Below are 17,656 nucleotides of genomic sequence, written 5' to 3'. Positions count from 1 at the left end.
TCAATATTTATTTGTTAATGATTTTGAAAAAATAGAAGGTAATTTCTGAGATGCCTCTACATAGTTTTAATACGTGATAGTAAATATCGGCAATTTACAATCAGAGAACTGGAATATGCATTTTGTTGCCCTGGTTTGAAATAAACAGAATAACTCCTCCAATTAGGGTAAAAAACATCCCTATTGTTTATATATGATATGCTTTTCGAAGTAGTCTACATCTGAAGACACAGACACAATCTATGGAGAAACTACATTACCTTCGTATAATCTTGGTAGGGGACTAGACCTGAATAAATCCTGAAGTGTGTTAGTTTGTGTAGAGACAGACATGAAGCACGTCTTTAATAGTGATGAGGACCTACAGACTTGTCAGTATGGGGGGGTTTGTGCATTGTTATAATAATAATAATAATAATTCATTACATTTATATAGCGCTTTTCTCAGTACTCAAAGCGCTATCCACACAGGGAGGAACCGGGAAGCGAACCCACAATCTTCCACAGTCTCCTTATAGTGTTTATGACATTTCTCCAAGTACTCTGGTTTCCTCTCACTATGATAAGTGCTCAGTGGCATTAGGCAGTTTTTAAATCAATAATTGTATGTGGGATTCCAATCAGGTGAGGGTTTGCAAGGCTCGCTTTACTCCAGGGTTAATTGGGATACTTGGCCGATCACACTGCATGCATATGTAGAGGGAACATGTCGCACTTGTACCATAAGTTAAATGAAGCCTACACGGCAGATAAAGTGTCAGAAACAAGACGAAAAAATATTAGAGAAGAGAGATAAGAAAAAAGAACAAACAGAACAAGAAAGTTAAAGAACAGACTGAGAAATGGAGGTTAAAGGATGGGTGAAAAAGGTGGGAAGGGGAGAGAGCCGGTGTGGGAGAGAGAAGGCAAGCAGCCAGGAAGAGAGCCCTTTGGGGGAGCGTGAGGCCGACACGCAATGGGCTGTAGAGGACCAGCTGAGAGGCTTGGTGTTACTGGAGTGACCCGGAGTTTCCTCCTGTATAAGATTGGGGAGAGGCAGAGGGAGAAAGAAGGAGCGAGGTGAGGCGCATACTGGGAGCCATGGACAACAGAGACCCGGGCCTGTAAAGGAAGGGTGGCAGTGCCCATCAGTTGGGTGTCTCCTCTGCTTATCCCACATGGGGTAAACGTCAATTTTAAACGGATGTACTGGAGACTGAATTTTTTAGAGAATTTTAACCTTGTTTTTATGGATTATTTATTATGGATTTTTTACCTCCAAATTCACAACTTTTAATTGATTACTTAAGAAGAAGAAGAACTGCACTGTTTATTTGAAACACCAATTTGATTTGTTTTTTGATTGATTTTAATAAAAGCACTATTCACTTTTTGAACCTACCCATTGCTGTATGTTTGTGCCCTTATTTGGCTCATCTCGATTATGGCTACCGATGGTGACACAGTTGAAAAGACTCCTAAGTGGAACAGGGAGCATGGATCTAACCTGCACCATCACACCCACATCACAGTTATCTTCTTATTAGGTGAATGGGTCAGTCTAAATTGAACTGGTATGTGAATGTGGATTAAGTGTGATTTGCAGTTAGATGAGGTGCCTAACAGGGTTGGCTCCTTTGTGGGGCCTGATGCTCCCGAGGGTCTGTCTGACTCCCTATAGCCCAGGTACTCTATAAAGTTTGATAAGAAAGTGGATGGAGATGTAGAGTTTTTCAAATATAATGTGGCAGGTTGGTGCAGTAGTTGCCACTTCTGCCTCCCAAAACCAGACTCCTGGATTCAATCCCAGCATGTCCATTACCTGTGTGGAGTTTGCCCATTTCTCCACATGACCAGTAGTTTTTTCTCCCATATCCCATTAACATGTATGCGTTAGATAAATATGTCATCCTAAAATTGAAGATGTGAGTTCCAAAATCTGCTAATTACACCTTTTGGTAAAATTTAGTGAACACGTGATTGTGACTTTTCATGCAGTTGGTCATGTGCCGAAAATATGTTTGAGCTTCAAAACCTGCTAATTGCAACAGTGTAGCGCTATAGTTTTAGGGATTTAGTTTCAAAATCTGCTTACGGACCCAGATTTTCCTATTTATCTCCAAAATGAGCTGTTCAATTGGTCTTGAAATAAGTGTGTGTGCATATCCTGTGACCAGTTGTGACTCAGTTCAAAGATGGTTACTGGTTTGTGAAAACAATCCACTGGAAACCTTAACTGGTTTCAGTGGGTGTGGCAATAAATAGATGGATGTAAAATGAAATGAAAAGTCAAAATTAATTATTAACAATAAGTCAGGCAAACATCCATCCATCCATCCATCCATTTTCCAACCCGCTGAATCCGATCACAGGGTCACGGGGGTCTGCTGGAGCCAATCCCAGCCAACACAGGGCACAAGGCAGGAACCAATCCCAGGCAGGGTGCCAACCCACCGCAGGACACACATAAACACACACTAGGGCCAATTCAGAATCGCCAATCCACCTAACCTGCATGTCTTTGGACTGTGGGAGGAAACCGGAGCGCCCGGAGGAAACCCACGCAGACACAGGGAGAACATGCAAACTCCACACAGAGAGGACCCTGGAAGCGAACCCAGGTCTCCTAACTGCGAGGCAGCAGTGCTACCCACTGTGCCACTGTGTCGCTCAGGCAAACATTTCATCTTTAAATACCCAAGCTGGTAATATTACTAGTGATGGATCAAAGTTGATATAAATAACCAGAGTTGTTGTATTACAGGTGGATTTGTAACTCTTTGGGTTTTGGTTTGTGAATATGAAGGTGTGAAAGGAATCAATGCTGATTCTTTTCATATTTCAATATTATTGCATTTTCCTCTAATGGATACAGAAAATTAACTGTCAAGCACAGCAATACTTACTTTGAGGAATATCTTCCGCCCTAAAGACTTTCAAGGTAAAAGTAATATATTGCATTGTCACTCCAGCAGGTAGCAAGAGATTGCTCTCTATGTCCTCCTGATCCTCATCTGCTGCAATGTGCTCCACCTGTTTGTAATAAAGTACACACAATAAATCAGATCATCTTCATCAGCACCACTGCATAGCATAATATTGACCAACCTGTTTAATTCAAGGCCACTGGGGTCAGAACCATTGACTGCATTATAGGATACAAGGCATGAATCAACTATGGAAGAGGTGCCAGTTCATTAGAGGGCCCATTATTCAAACAAACAAACAAACAAACAGCTTTCTAAGTTGACCTAACGTACACATCTTTGGAATGTAAAAATAAAACACGGAGTACCCAGAATAAAATCTACACAAATGAAGAGAACATGCAGACTTCACAAAGTGACCACAGACATGAGTTATGAACCCAAGGAGCGCCCAGGACCCTTTGATGTCTTTATGAAATTTGAAAACACTAAAGATACAGTATGTAAAGACAAGGCTCCTTAGTTGCAACAACACCTTCCAAGACAAATGATTCAGTAAATGTTTTCAGTTGACAACTCTCATATCTTGTGGTTTTCTTCACATTTCCTCGAGAAAAAGGTAAACTGAAAAAACACTTAAAAATATATTTTGGTGTGTATAATTTGTAAAGTGAATATTAAAGAAAGATTTTATATGATTGTATACAGAATTTTCACAAAGGCATTCTAAACACACTATAGTATTTTTACAGTGAAAGCCAAGAGTAATGATCACACAATGAGATAAAAGAAGAATTTGAATGTACAAAAATTTGCTGAAGTTCATCTCCTTACCAAACGTGTTTACCGATGCCTTACACTAAATCGTGTCACTGACTTCTTGTACAGTGAATTTGAACAATACCGAATTTGAAGAATAGCGGTACTGAACCATACTGCAGATGTTGTCACCGTCTCATTCACAGACCGATGTGGAAGCATGTCTGCAAAAGGGAGAAGAACATCTAGAGAACCTAATTGGCATGTCATTTAAAAACAGCCAGCGTGATCCACTATGCGTTTAGTGTATCTACTCTATCTAGTCCTGTGCCACAACAGACTTTTGGCTCTACATAACTCCTCAGATCCTGCATTCTGAGACTGCACATACGTGACTGTTCAGGCAGTGGCTACAACTATGTAACATCTGGCTAAGGCTACCATCTTCATAAAAGAAATCAACTGGGAACAACTGCTTACCATTTGAGACTAATTCCCAAATAACTGTATTCTTGGTATTTAATATCAAATCAGAACTGTTTCACTTAGCAGATGTCTTTAGAATGTAGAAGGATACCAGACTACTTGGTGAAAGGAGAAGAAGAACACTTCACACGAACAGAGATCAAGAGTAAATTCATACTCACATCCTTGGTTGCCTGAAGCAGCAGTGATAACCACTATGCCTCCCTATTAATATGATACCAATATGTAAATCCTCATTTTCCACTTCTTATTTCAATTATAGAGTCAAAGACTGCAGTGGGCCCAAGGCAAAAAGCAGCCTTAAAAGGTGTGCAAGTCCATCACAGGACACATTAATACGCACTCACTCTTGCACCAGCCTAGTTTAGAATCAATAATCAAGAAATTTAAGTTTTGGGGGTATAGACAGATAGTACATGTGTTTATATAGTGATAATTATGATATTTCAAGTGATTGTGACATTTTGATGTGATATCACAAGTCATTTGTCCCCCTTAAAAGTTACATTTTATGTCAATAGTGCAAGTTTTCGAATACAAACATTTTCATATGAGTAGTGCTATTATCTCAAAAAAAAGTCACAATAATTTGATCTTTTGTCAGTCAGTCCCAACCCATTATATCCTAGCACAGGGTCACGGGGATCTGCTGGAGCCAATCCCAGCCAGCACAGGGCGCAAGGCAGGAACAAATCCCAGGCAGGGCGCCAGCCCACTGCAGGGCACATACACACACCAAGCACACACTAGGGACAATTTAGGATCGCCAATGCACCTAACCTGCATGTCTTTGGACTGTGGGAGGAAAGCGGACCACCTGGCAGAAACCCACACAGACACGGGGACAGCATGCAAACTCCACGCAGGGAAGAGCCGGGAAGTGAACCCAGGTCTCCTTACCGCAAGGCTTGATCTTATGTTTTTTGTTTTATTTTAAAACTCAGGAAACTTTGAGATCCAGAGACTGGTGAGGACACTCAAGCAGGCCATGACACCCTAACAAAGAGTGGTTCAGCACCCTTTTATGTGTGAAGGTATTGTGGTCTTTGCATGCTACATTTATAGTACTAGGGTGTTGTACCGTGTTAGCCATTATGAATGTAGAGAAAAGCCAAGCAAAATGACACCTTTTATTGGCTAACTAAAAAGATCACGCTACATTTATAAATTTTAGTGTTAGCTTCTTCTGCATCCAGGCTCATCAATCTGGTTTCAGTCTCTGCTCACCAAAACAGACAGTCTCTTCTGGAAGATGCTTACCAAAACAGAAATTTACAAAAAGCAAAGACACAACAAGCAAGCTTTTATGTTTGGACTAGATACAAACAAATCAAATATCAAACAGTTTCACCAAATGCTCTCTTGAGTATTTCACAGAATGGACAGTTTGGTTTCTTGTCATTCAAGAGCAACATTAAAGTGTCAAGATTCAGTTCAGGTCACTGATTGGCTGATAGAGAGTAGTCACAGTTAAATTCTAAGGAATTTCCCAGCATTACGTTTCTGTTACACATATAGCAAATAAATTGAAAGGTGAGGTTTTACAATTCATGCATTCTTATCATTGACAGCCAGGTCCTCAGAAGAACACGTTAAAAATTAACAATTAACATTAATGTGAGTCATGTCGTACAAAGGCACTCTCAACATAAGCTCACACACTTCTCCTGACTTCTCTTCCACACTCCATACTTCTCTTTAACGGAGTTGAAGAGGATGACAGAATACTGGTGAGATCCCATGCAGCTGTTGTATATCATATTATTGTTAAAAAGCTGATAAGCCCTCTGTTAACGTGGTTTAAAAAATAAAGTTTTTATGCAGGAGTGTGGGGCACAAACACTGCAAAATGAGGCATTGGAATTGTAGGTAGGGAAAGTACCTACCTCATTAAAGCACTTGAGTGCTCTGCCTGCAGGCTTCGGCCTTGCTCCTCTTAATGACGTACATCTTAGTTGTGACGCCTTGGAACTAAAATTCCATGATCATTCAAAACTGACAAATGGAATTACCTTGTTGTACAGTATCCAATGTTCAGTTTATTTTTGACTAACTTATAGGTGGTTTTGTCACAGTTCATTCTGCTTCTTTGGGTAAAGAAACTTGAGACCACAGGAGAAACATTTAAAGAAGTACTAGAGGCTCTGCCCCCTGCGCGCTTCGCTCGCCCACCCCTGGGTTTGGTTATCTGGATATACAATTTAAACAGATTGTTATTTTCATGGGAATTGTTACATACTCTTTCAATTCTATATTGCATCACTTCTCCGTGATCATAAATATACACCTGACCAAACTGTGGTTTCTTCAAAACTTTAATTGTTGCGGGACCACAGATTCTCATAGCATATGGTCCGTTATTGTGTAAATCTACGTTATGAGCATTGAATGATGTGAACGCAAAAAGATTATTGTACACTCAGATATTTTAACTGTAGTGTTTGTGGATTTCACTTTCACCAAACAACAAATCTTTTAATTCTCGCGGATACACCTCTTCATTGGGAGGCAACACTAGTTTTCCCTGATTGCAACACGGATTATATCTAGCGCTTTGAGTACTGAGAAAAGCGCTATATAAATGTAATGAATTATTATTATTATTATTATCGATCTACAAGTCTTCGACGTAAACTTTAAAGACTTAAAATATGTACATACTTCTGACATATCACTTATATTCGATCTCTTTTTGCTGTTCTGTTATTTCACTGAGTAATAATTTCCATTTGTTTGTGCAAATGTGATCTTTACTTCCTTTTTTTGATACTTTCGAAATTTACTACTTTCATAATCTGTAACTTGCTCTGCATGCGTATCGCGCCAACGTTTTTTTTGAGCCTTTCGAATTCCACTGCTTTCATAATCTCTAACCAGCTCTGCATGTGCATCGTGCCAATGTTTTTGAACCTCTTTATGAAGTCTTTTATTTCTGACCCCGATTGGACCTACGAGGTTTCCAATTCCACTTGGTCCGGGCTGATTATTACTTTCCTTATTTTCAGAATTTGCACATAGCTGCTCTTTCTTCTTCACTTATTCTAGAATGTATAAAAAATGTTAAGAGCTGGGAGCACATGAAGTGTGTCTGCCAAAAGCATTCCAACAACTGAGAGGTTAGATGTCCGTGATCTTGTTTTAAATTGTTTGTAAGTAGGGCGCGATGTGCAAAAGTGTCTCACAGGTCTTGCTTCCAAAGGTTGTAAAGTCTAGTCTCGCAGGACGTCAAAGTGTCTTTCCAAGAAGATTACATCTCGACCCAAGATTTTTTTATTATAATAAAGAGATTTGAGAATTCTAAGTGACTCTAGAGCCCTACAAAGATGGAAAGGGCAGAAGGGTTGTTAGCTTATACTCAACAAATTTAAGAGAGCTTTGCCTGAATGATTCTTATATTTAAGAGAAGCCCCACTCAGGACATTCATTATTTTATATGCTGACTGAGCACTTTTTTGTGTCTCTGAAGTCTAGAAATAGAAAAAGAGAACAGCTACTGTTTAAAGATAAAAAAAAAATTGTCTAATGTCTTGTTTCACCCAGCAACACGCTGTTATCACGCCTTATAATAGAGATATTATTATTATTATTATTAGTAGTAGTAGTAGTAGTAGTAGTAGCAGTAGTAGTAGTAGTATTACCGGTGGTTCATCTCCAGTTTCAACAACAAATAAGCTTGCTCTGAGGTATCCTTTTCCACTTGAACTGGTATCTTCGGGATCATTGAGAACCAACCATTTTCTCATGCATGCATGCCCTTTGAAGAAGATACAATTGTTACAGATAATAAAAGTCATATTTGCTATTTTTAGCTTTAACAAATCATGTTAAAGATATTTCTGTTTTAAACCCAGGGTTCTTATGAATATAAATCAAGTGAATTGGTTAGATGGTCTACCACTCCTGTGTAATGTCTGCATGCTTTCTGAGTCGTTTGTACAATTTTGTTTAGTTGTTAAGTTCCATTTATTTTTACCACAATGTGTGCCTTGAAGTGAAAGGCTGCCAGGATGAATTCACTCCCTTAGTGAAAATGAATTGCATTACAGAAAGTGGTTTGTGGCTGACAGAGTGGAAAAATGGATGAGCTTACATGTAAATATGTATAGTATAAACTCTATATAACAGGTTTATTAATTTCAATTTTCTGCAGGTGAAACATTTTTTTTTTCTGGGTAATCTTCTCACCTTTTCTTTCTATGAAAATTAAATTCAATTATTTTTTGTTGCTTGCCATAATTTTGATAATTCCATTCTTTGTGTCATGCATCAATTGATTAGTTCTGATGTAAGGGATGTGGGGCTGCAGTAAACATCCCTCTGAGGTTTTACAAATAAAAGAGTTCTTAGCAAAAAAAAAAAAAATCATAAAAATCTTGTCCAATTTTTGAATGTTCACCTAACTAATCCTGTGAGGTTTCTTTGCACTTTGCATTTACTTATCTATGCCACCCAGAAAAAAAGAATGGCATGTTCTTTTTATTGGTCGTATCATTAACTAGTAATGACTGTAATTATTTTAGCAGAGGTTTATTAAAAATAAAGAGATGCATACCTGGTTCTTCATAAACATAGCCCACATCTATCTGCATAAAAAAATCAAGTATTTTAATTAAATTCAGCTTACAGTTCACATATATTTATATGTACTTAGCATTGTGTACATTTACAAATATAATGTAAATGAAATAAAATAGAAACTAACATACAATAAAACATAAACAGCATATAATATGTGCAGAGATTATGTATACATTATAGACCTAAATCTGTCACTCTTTTGTTTAGCTTTGGCTAGTCTGGCCAGACATGATTCTCAAATGACAATAGATGTCTGGGGACAACTTGTTCATAGATTTGTAGTGAACAGCAGTGAAATCCTACCCTGCAAATGCTGCACCCACATGGCCTCTTCCTAAAACACCAGTCCCAAATTCATGCAGTCTGTGAAATTTAAACTGAGAAAGCTGAAAAAAACAAACTGAATAAAAGATGTGAGGCTGAAAGAAAATACAAAGCTAAAAGTAGTTATCTATTCAGGAGCTCAGCAGCACAAGGTAACTGTGCGTAATGATTCATTTGTACATTGTAATGAGCACAGCAACAGAAGATTTGAGAAGTTCTTCTGTCTGCTATGATCTTTTTGTCATATTGTCTGTTGCCATCACTATTCAGTATAAAAATAGAACATAGTGTTTAGAAAAGTAAGCATTGTGGTCTACATCTATACAATGTGTTAAAATATTGTGGCTATATTCTAGCATGGCATGTTTGCATTTCCAAATAGACAGTGTCACACATGTGTGAGTAAGAGGACGTTTTATGGACTAAGTAAAGGTAATTCCATGCCAGGCCAGGGGATCTCCTGATATCTCAGCAGATCAGCTGCAGGAAGACCTGTCTGACCCATCATTAACAATGTCACTTCCGGTTCCCGTGCCTGAGACAACATTACTTCCAGTTCTGGCGGCTAGGCTGAGGTTACCTCTGGTTCTGGCACCTATGACGACGTCAGAAGACAGTCACTTCCAGTTCCCCTACATCACTTCTGGTCTTCCCACAAAACCGCCAAACTTAAAATCTTCCCAAACTTCAAGCAGTTCATGTCTGGACTCCAACAAAGACACTTCTGTCTTAAAAATGAAAGCCATTGCAGCCAGGGATAATAAACGGGTGGCTGCCCCAAACCTTTTTAAGTGTGTCGAGTCTACTCTTTTCACAACAGTAATGCTCACTTCTTTTCGTTATGCTTTTAGGCGTGCAGTCAGAAAATGGATGCTCTGCAGCCTTCTTCTGGTGTAGTTAGGCACATTTTTCGATTTGGCTATTTTGAGCACTGAAATCTGCATCTCTTTATCGACTCTCTTAACGGCAGGTCCTCTCACCTGTTTTTGACAGGGTGTGACACGCCATTTACTTAAAATGCATATTTTGCATTTCATAGTTTCACAAACTTAGTTGCTAGTTCTTTTAACCTTACATTGATTCCTATACTATAATCGTAACTAAACAACAGACAGCAGACACAGCACCGGTGACAAGGAATCGTTCACTTTTACCACTAATCCACTAATGTCTTCAAATGCCAATAAATAATCTGATGTTACAGAAAGGTTTTGCCATTACAACATGCTTATTTTTAACATGTGCAAAGAGCACTCTGCAGACGCGACACACATTTGTTAATAGGGATCTTCTAGGAGACGTTTCAACTCTAGACAGTTAATTAAAATCAGAATCTTACTCTCTGTCGGACCAGGTTAGCAACAGTGATGCTAGGCTTTGATTAACTAGCCACATAACTGCTTTTGGACATTTTAAAATATACTGTGATGCAGGTAAGGTAAGTACCAATCAATTTGGCGGCACGAGACTTGGTCTGTTATTATTGTAACACATCCATTATTTGATTTCTTTGTAAAGTCAAACGTTAACAGTTTACAATTTGAGCAAGTGTTTAATTAAGTAACATACCCACATACAGTACATAGCACATTATCAGGTAACGCCATCAAATGCCATGTGAAACAATATATAAAAAACCTGAAGCAAAAAAGAAAGGCTTCTGAACCATCAGTGCAGAAAAAACAAATAAATAAATAAAATGAGAAATTAAAAAATATTCAGGAAGCAAAACATTTTGTAATACATATTTAGGAAGTGACTGTAGTTATAACAGCACTGCATGGCTCTTATAATGTGTGAACATCTTACAATGTCTAAGATCCTGATGGAACAAACAGTGTTGGTTTTAAATACAAAAGAAACAGTGCAGTCTGGGAGGACGGTTAACATAGCAATAAATATCTCTCTATTATATAAAAAAAAACTTGGGACGAGATGAGACCTGCACAGAGAGAAGAGACGCGACCTTCTCAGAAAGACACTTTCACGTCCCGCGAGACGAGACTTTGTGCCAAGAGATTTAACCACATCCGGGGCCAGAAAAAGACTAAGAGTAGATGATAAAGTAGAATGTCGTAAAGAATTCAAAAATGTAGGTGCGATACACATTCAGAGCAGGTTAGAGATAATGGAAGTAGGAAAATTTGAAAGTCTCAAAAAAATGATAGTAAAGATCGCATTAGCGCAAACAAACAGAAAATATAACTCGTGAAATAACAGAACATCAAAAAGAGATTGAATAGTATTTGAGGATGTCTGGAGGAGGAGAGAAACAAGGCAGTGACACAAAACGACAGCTGCTGTACAGGCTTTTAAACGTTGGAAACACCGCATGAAATGCAGATCACACAGCATGGCAGCAGCAGCAGTAAGCCAGCAGCTGATCGAACAAAGAGGAGGTAAAAAAAAAAAAAAACAATTTGTTTCCCATTGTATCACCGGGGTTTCGGAGGGGTGACTTCATCTCCTTGGGGTGTGTTCAGCCCCCCTCTTCACAACGATGCGTAGTGCAGGTGGGGGGGGGGGGCGGGTTGGTGAGCGAAGCAAGCAGGGGGCAAAGCCCCCTAGTAAACAAACAAAAAATATCTTTCACTGATTCAAAATGTATGCTGTAATAAGGTGCTATATATGCGCCCGACCAGACACAGATTCACCCGAAGGCACGTGTAAAATAAAACAAATATTTATTTTTTTTCACCAGTGGGGCACGTCATCCCCATGAACCCCACAGGCTCAACACAGTCCCAAGCACAAACTCAAAACACCAAAACACTCCTCTCTTCTACCACGTTTCCTCCCAGGCAAGCTTGTCCTCCTCCACCCGACTCCGGCTCCTGAGTGGTGGTCGCTGGCTCCTTTTATGGCCCACCCGGAAGTGCTCCAGGTGCTTGATTGCCAACATCCGGCTGCACTTCCGTGTGTGGCGAAACCAGTGCCCAAAAGGGGCCAGCAGCTCCTACTGCAGCACCCCCTGGCGGCGCCTGCGCAACCCAAAAGGGCTGCACAGAACTCCAACCCCCATGAAACCCTGGGGGAGTCCGAGGCACCGCTGCAACTCAGGAAGGCTGCCATCTAGCGTCCAGGGGGACATACTGGATTTCCCATCCTTGTCCCCCCTGGTACATATGTTGCAGGGGCGTCCTGGCCAGGCATGGGCCCCGGCCATCCATCACAATGCCTACCATTGATACAGTAAGTATGATATAAATAGCACTGAATACTACATGTAATACATATCACATTATTCTTGCATTTTATGAAAGACCTGTGAACAATTGTAGAAAAAACATGGTGCCTCCATACAGCCATATTTGTTCTATATTTTTTTTAATGTGTAATGTTTAAATATTAACCCTCCTAAAATATTTGTAACCACTGCTTTCTTTTAAATTCAGCAATTATTTGCCAGACTTATAAAGTCCTAAAAACCATGTTGCTATTTATTTATTTTTTCCTTCTGTTGTCAGCTAAATGTAATCTTATGGGGTTAAAAACATTTCTTTTAGCTTTTTCTATAACTGTCAGCCACTATAGTAACTAGATTTTTTGGGAACTCTGGTCCTTACCAACTGTTCTTATTTGAAGTTCACTATAAAATATTTATAGGTGTAAATGAGACTGTGTGGAGCTGAAGCTATCAGTCACTTGAAATGTATCGCATTCAGGCAGATACTCTGCAGCTTAAGAAGCCTTTCGATTGACTGGCCACCCAGGAAAGAACAACATAAACTTCTTTGCTATCTCCAGGTAGTAATCTCTGAAAATTTGTGTTTTGGTACACTCTTAAAAATACTGGTGCTTTAATGGCATTTTATGGTTCTTTACGGGATTGTGGGGGTCTTCATAGCCCCATTGCTTGACAAAGCACCATTTCATTCTGAGATGGGTTTTCTGCATAAGAAGTCAGTTCTTTGTGCTTAGAAAAACTTCCTAATATGTAGAAAAAACTGAAATCTTTAATGTATGGTGGGCTACCTAGCAGGACACTAACAGATTAAGAAAACTCTGACTTAGCCTGTGTTTAAAAATCATGAGACGCTTGTATTTCACAAATTTGATACCATCTGTTCATGGCTGTTGTGACAGATTAAGGCTCTGTCGACCCCTTGACCCTCAGACCAGACGTCAGACACCAGATAAAAGTCCAAATATTGAATTTATTATAATTATAATGTGCACAGAGCACCCTCCTCTCCACAACACTCATATAAATCAATAATCCACTATAATCACAATCCTCCACTCCCAGACGCTTAGCCACCTTGCCTCCCAACTCAGCTCACTGTCTGGGATTTCCCATGGTCCTTTTATAGTCCATGACCCGGAAGTGTTTGTCCCTCAGTCCATGTGACTTTCTGTCACTTCCGGGTCAGGCAAAAACTTCTCTTTTTCTTCAGCCCGAAAGTATATCATTTCTTCCATTTCCGTGAGTTGGAAATGCTTCCAGGCTATATGGAAAATATAAATCTCTGGGCCTCCCTGCAGCAACTCCTGGCGGCCCTGCCGTTATCCAGCAGGGCTGTGTATTAAAACTCCATAGTCCATGATGCCCTGCTGGAATTTGGGGCATCTCCACGTTGCAAGGAGTACTCCATCTAGCGGCCTGGGGGTATTGGCCGGGATGAATGGCCGGCCATATCTCACACTGTTTACTGTATGGACCCTGTTACAGCTCTAAATAAGTAAATGTTCTTTTGTGATTCTTTTGGGAAACAATAAATGGTTCCTCTATGGCATCGCTCTGAAGAACCAATCTGGCACCTTTAATTTTTAAGAGTGTACTACAGTAATTCACATTTTTATTCAAAGCGAGTCCAAATTAAGTAAAAACTTAATAGTATTACCTTTGGTGTGTTAATGTGACAAATAGCACAATACAAATACAAGATTTAGAAATTGCCCCTTCATTCAAAATCATTGCAGAACATTTACCTTGAATTCTCCAATGAAGCTGTCAGCTCGTAAAGAAACCGAATCATATACCTAAATCAATAGAAAAAAAAAATCAGTTTTCTGGGCAAAACATAGGAATTATCAAAACACTAAAATAAAACACACATTTCAGGTGTCTTATTTTTAATAATTTTAAAGTAGTGAAATTGTATGATAATACGACATGCTACATTCCTTGAAGTAATAAAATAAACTATGCCAAATGTCTTACAGTTATGATCAGGTCTTCATCAAAGAGCTCTGATGGAATCTTATTGACATTGATGTAGAACAGCTTTAAAAAAAAAGAACAAGGTTTTATTTATAACCGCTGCAAAAATGGAGTCTCTTTTAGACTTCACCACACAAATTACGAGTACACAAACTGGCCGGATACAAATGTGAGCTAGTTTTAATTTAAGAGTAGACTTTTCAAAACTAGCAGAGAAATTTCCATATAATTTAAAATCCTGTTAAACTTTAATTTTGCAACCAGGGCTTGATTGGGGTGGTGAAAGAGAGACTTTTCACATTTCAACAAAAATTGCATCCAACTGGTCAACATCTATTCAGAAATGACACTTGTTTATAATTATAACAAAAAATCGGGAGTGGTCTCCCTAGATTTTCTCGTATACTCAGATATGGGGATGGATATTTGAGGAGTAAACCACAGGACAATGATTATATTTTTATATTATTTACATTAAAGAACCATCAACAATAAATTAAATCAAATTAATAATATATTAAACAATTATTATAAAAGTAAATTTGAATAAATTGGACTCTGCAGCTGCATGAATAAAAGGTAAAGTACCAGTTCTGGTTAGCGGAAATAGCTCAATAGTTGATAGAAATCTATGTTTTGTACCTAATACTTGTATGCAAAATTTGGTTGACCTAAGTGAAAGTGTACTCAAGTTATCGTGTTTCCATACACACAGACACACACATGCACACACACGCACACACACAGATATAATTCCAAAAACAGTATTTTTGGACTCATTGAATTTTTGGACAATTGGAATACTTTCCCTACAAGAAAGTAAATCAGACTCAGGGAGGTCTAAAAAGTCGAGATTCATCAAAATCTCGAGGTCACATTTTTGGACGATTACAATACTTTCCCTATACTTCGTATACGAGAAAGTAAAAAAACCAGCTGAAATGTATTCAGGCCTCGCTATCACTACAGATAGCTGAAGGTTGGCAAACAGGAACATGAATGCTGCTGTGACTTGAATGAAGGCACAGTTTATTCATTAATTATCATAAGGCCACATCCATTTGTACGCCATGATCACTAAGAACCTCCATTAGCATGCATTCTTTCAGAGTTTTTAATCTTTCACAATTCAAACCTTAGCCACAGTAATGTGTATAAGGGAAGGCCACGTTCAAAAAAGGACTCCAAAGATAATTAAAGATTTATCTGTTAAATGAAAAACATGTCCTTAGGCTGTGAATTAAACCTAAAAAATGAAGACAGAAGAAGCACACTACACCGAGCAACAGACTGAAATTCAGAAGAAAAGCACTTTGAGGAAAGAAAGCCAAATGTTGTGCCCTGAGTCACTTGATTGACCTGTTCAGTTAGACATAGTGGCCAAAGTTTGGTTATTTGGAGAAGGGGCTACAATTCTTACTTCATTAAAGAATGGATTATTCCCCGTCTTAGTCCTTGTCCTGTGAGTTTGACCACATACATGAACTTTAACCATTGGTTTTATGTTGTTTCCAGGTAGATGCTTTCCCTCAATAATACGGACACGGATCTAATAAAGAAATAAAACATTTAAGTGAGCACTTGAAAATTGCAGATGTCCATCAGCTGGGCATGTGTAATGCCTTTATGTGGTTCAGTTTGAAGTAATTTTAGTCTTAGCTTCCATACATTCCAATTTAAAAATGAGGTTACCTGGAAATCCTGAGCTGTTTTGGACAAGAGTCGGCGATTTGTTCTGTTTTTGTTAAGCCGTTTCTTGAACTGGTTCCCAGCTTGACCAGTAGCATCATCAGGGTCAGCACCCCCTCCATCGACATCTTCTTCTCCACCACCGTCATTTGTGTTATCTGTTTTACAGGGATGACAATAACCAGAATGATTCCAAGAACTTTGTGTTGAGGCCAATGTGATAAGAACAATCAACTTTAACAAGCAGATAAGGACATGCAAGTAAGTATTGCTATTTCTGTACAGTGCCTTTTTTTACAGATTTTTTTCTGTACCAACATAAGAATGTAGTCACCCATATCACTGACATTTTTCCAGTGACTGATTTTAAGGGTAGTCTGAACTATTTGGTGTTTTATTAGTTAGCACTGGACTCCAGAGTACGAATCCTGCACTGAGCACTAACGTCCTGCAGTTTGCGTTTTCTCAGGTTTTCTTCCCCAGTTATAAATATTCGCACAACCAACTATAGTGATAACATTAACACTGCATGTTAATGTTACACTAATTTCTGCAAATAGAAGTAGAATGTTTTTACAACATAGTCCAATAAATAACTCACATCTATACTGTATAGATGTGTATAGCAGCACAGTGTATTTTTTTGAAGACTAGGGGGCTTTGCCTGCACTTCTCACTAGCCTCTTTGTGGTTCTACTGCTCATGTATGGGGATGCAGATGTACAATTTAAACAGATTGTTATTTTCATGGGAATTGTTACATATGCATAATAGAACTATATTGCATTACAGCAATTAATTAACCATATTAAAAAAGAGTAAAACGTAATAATTTGAAAGTAAATTGTTTCATGTTGCATTAAGAGGTATTTGTTGCATTATACAGTTTCGTTCTGTTTGGCTTTGAAATTAACACACAAATACTTTTTAAACTTACACTTTTACTATAAAATTTTAGGAAAAACAATTTTTTGAATTAAATATTCGTCAATACCGCATTGAATTTTGATTCTGTGTTTGTACTTGCATCATGACAATGCAACGTATAACTGCCCAAGAGTGAATTTTGTTTCTTTCTGTCTAATAAATAAACCGACTTTTTCGAAAGTTTGACTCTGTGATTTGTTAATTTTCTTTGCAAAAGCTATTCTAATGGGAAACTGATAACGTTTTAATACAAATGGCTCATCAAGATCTCCTTTGCTGTCTAATGTTATCTGCGGAAGATGTACTACATTACCTTTCTTGGATACATCCTTCTTTCAACTGTAATTCGGGAGGCAGAAAACCGGACAGTGTTAACGGTTGTAGATACTCTACGGGATATTGTAAGCATAGTCTATTGATACACATTTAACCAATTTGCCGTGTAACTGATTGACAATTAATTCGTTTGACTTCATCGTTTCTCTGAGCTAGGATTGTCCATGTACTCATTTCTTCGGTTGATTACCCTTCAATAAGATTTGGACATAATAGGTCTTCTTTATTTGGAATATTAAAGTGAGGAAAACGTAAAAATTTAAAAGAGCTGAGAGAACAGGAGCTATGTTTGTAAAAAGCATTCACGTGAATGAGAGGTGAGAGGACCGTGTGCGTCTTTGAATATGGTTGAGAGGAGGGCGGGACTTGAGAAAATCTCATGGCAAAAGTCTCGTCTCAAGATTTTCTTTTATAATGGAGAGATAATTTACGGTAGAGTGACTTTTGAACAACTGTGGCTACCTAAAAATACTTTTGTGAAAATTTG

General features: G+C 38.4%; 1 protein-coding gene across 1 annotated transcript in view; it reads right to left on the bottom strand.

Moving 5' to 3' along the window:
- The window catches only part of LOC114645588 (myoferlin-like), a 131,710-nt gene that overhangs the window by 113,152 nt on the left and 902 nt on the right, over positions 1–17,656 (bottom strand). The window contains exons 2-8 of the mRNA XM_051922601.1: positions 15,910–16,064; positions 15,638–15,766; positions 14,218–14,280; positions 13,986–14,036; positions 8,704–8,734; positions 7,790–7,905; positions 2,886–3,012 (exon numbers count right to left, since the gene is read on the bottom strand). Of these exons, the coding sequence (XP_051778561.1) occupies positions 2,886–3,012; positions 7,790–7,905; positions 8,704–8,734; positions 13,986–14,036; positions 14,218–14,280; positions 15,638–15,766; positions 15,910–16,064 (672 nt within the window). The remainder of the gene's footprint in view (positions 1–2,885; positions 3,013–7,789; positions 7,906–8,703; positions 8,735–13,985; positions 14,037–14,217; positions 14,281–15,637; positions 15,767–15,909; positions 16,065–17,656) is intronic.

The sequence above is a fragment of the Erpetoichthys calabaricus genome, chromosome 2 (genome assembly GCF_900747795.2).
Source record: "Erpetoichthys calabaricus chromosome 2, fErpCal1.3, whole genome shotgun sequence".
NCBI classification, from domain to species: domain Eukaryota; kingdom Metazoa; phylum Chordata; class Cladistia; order Polypteriformes; family Polypteridae; genus Erpetoichthys; species Erpetoichthys calabaricus.
This window is presented reverse-complemented; position numbering and strand designations above follow the sequence as displayed.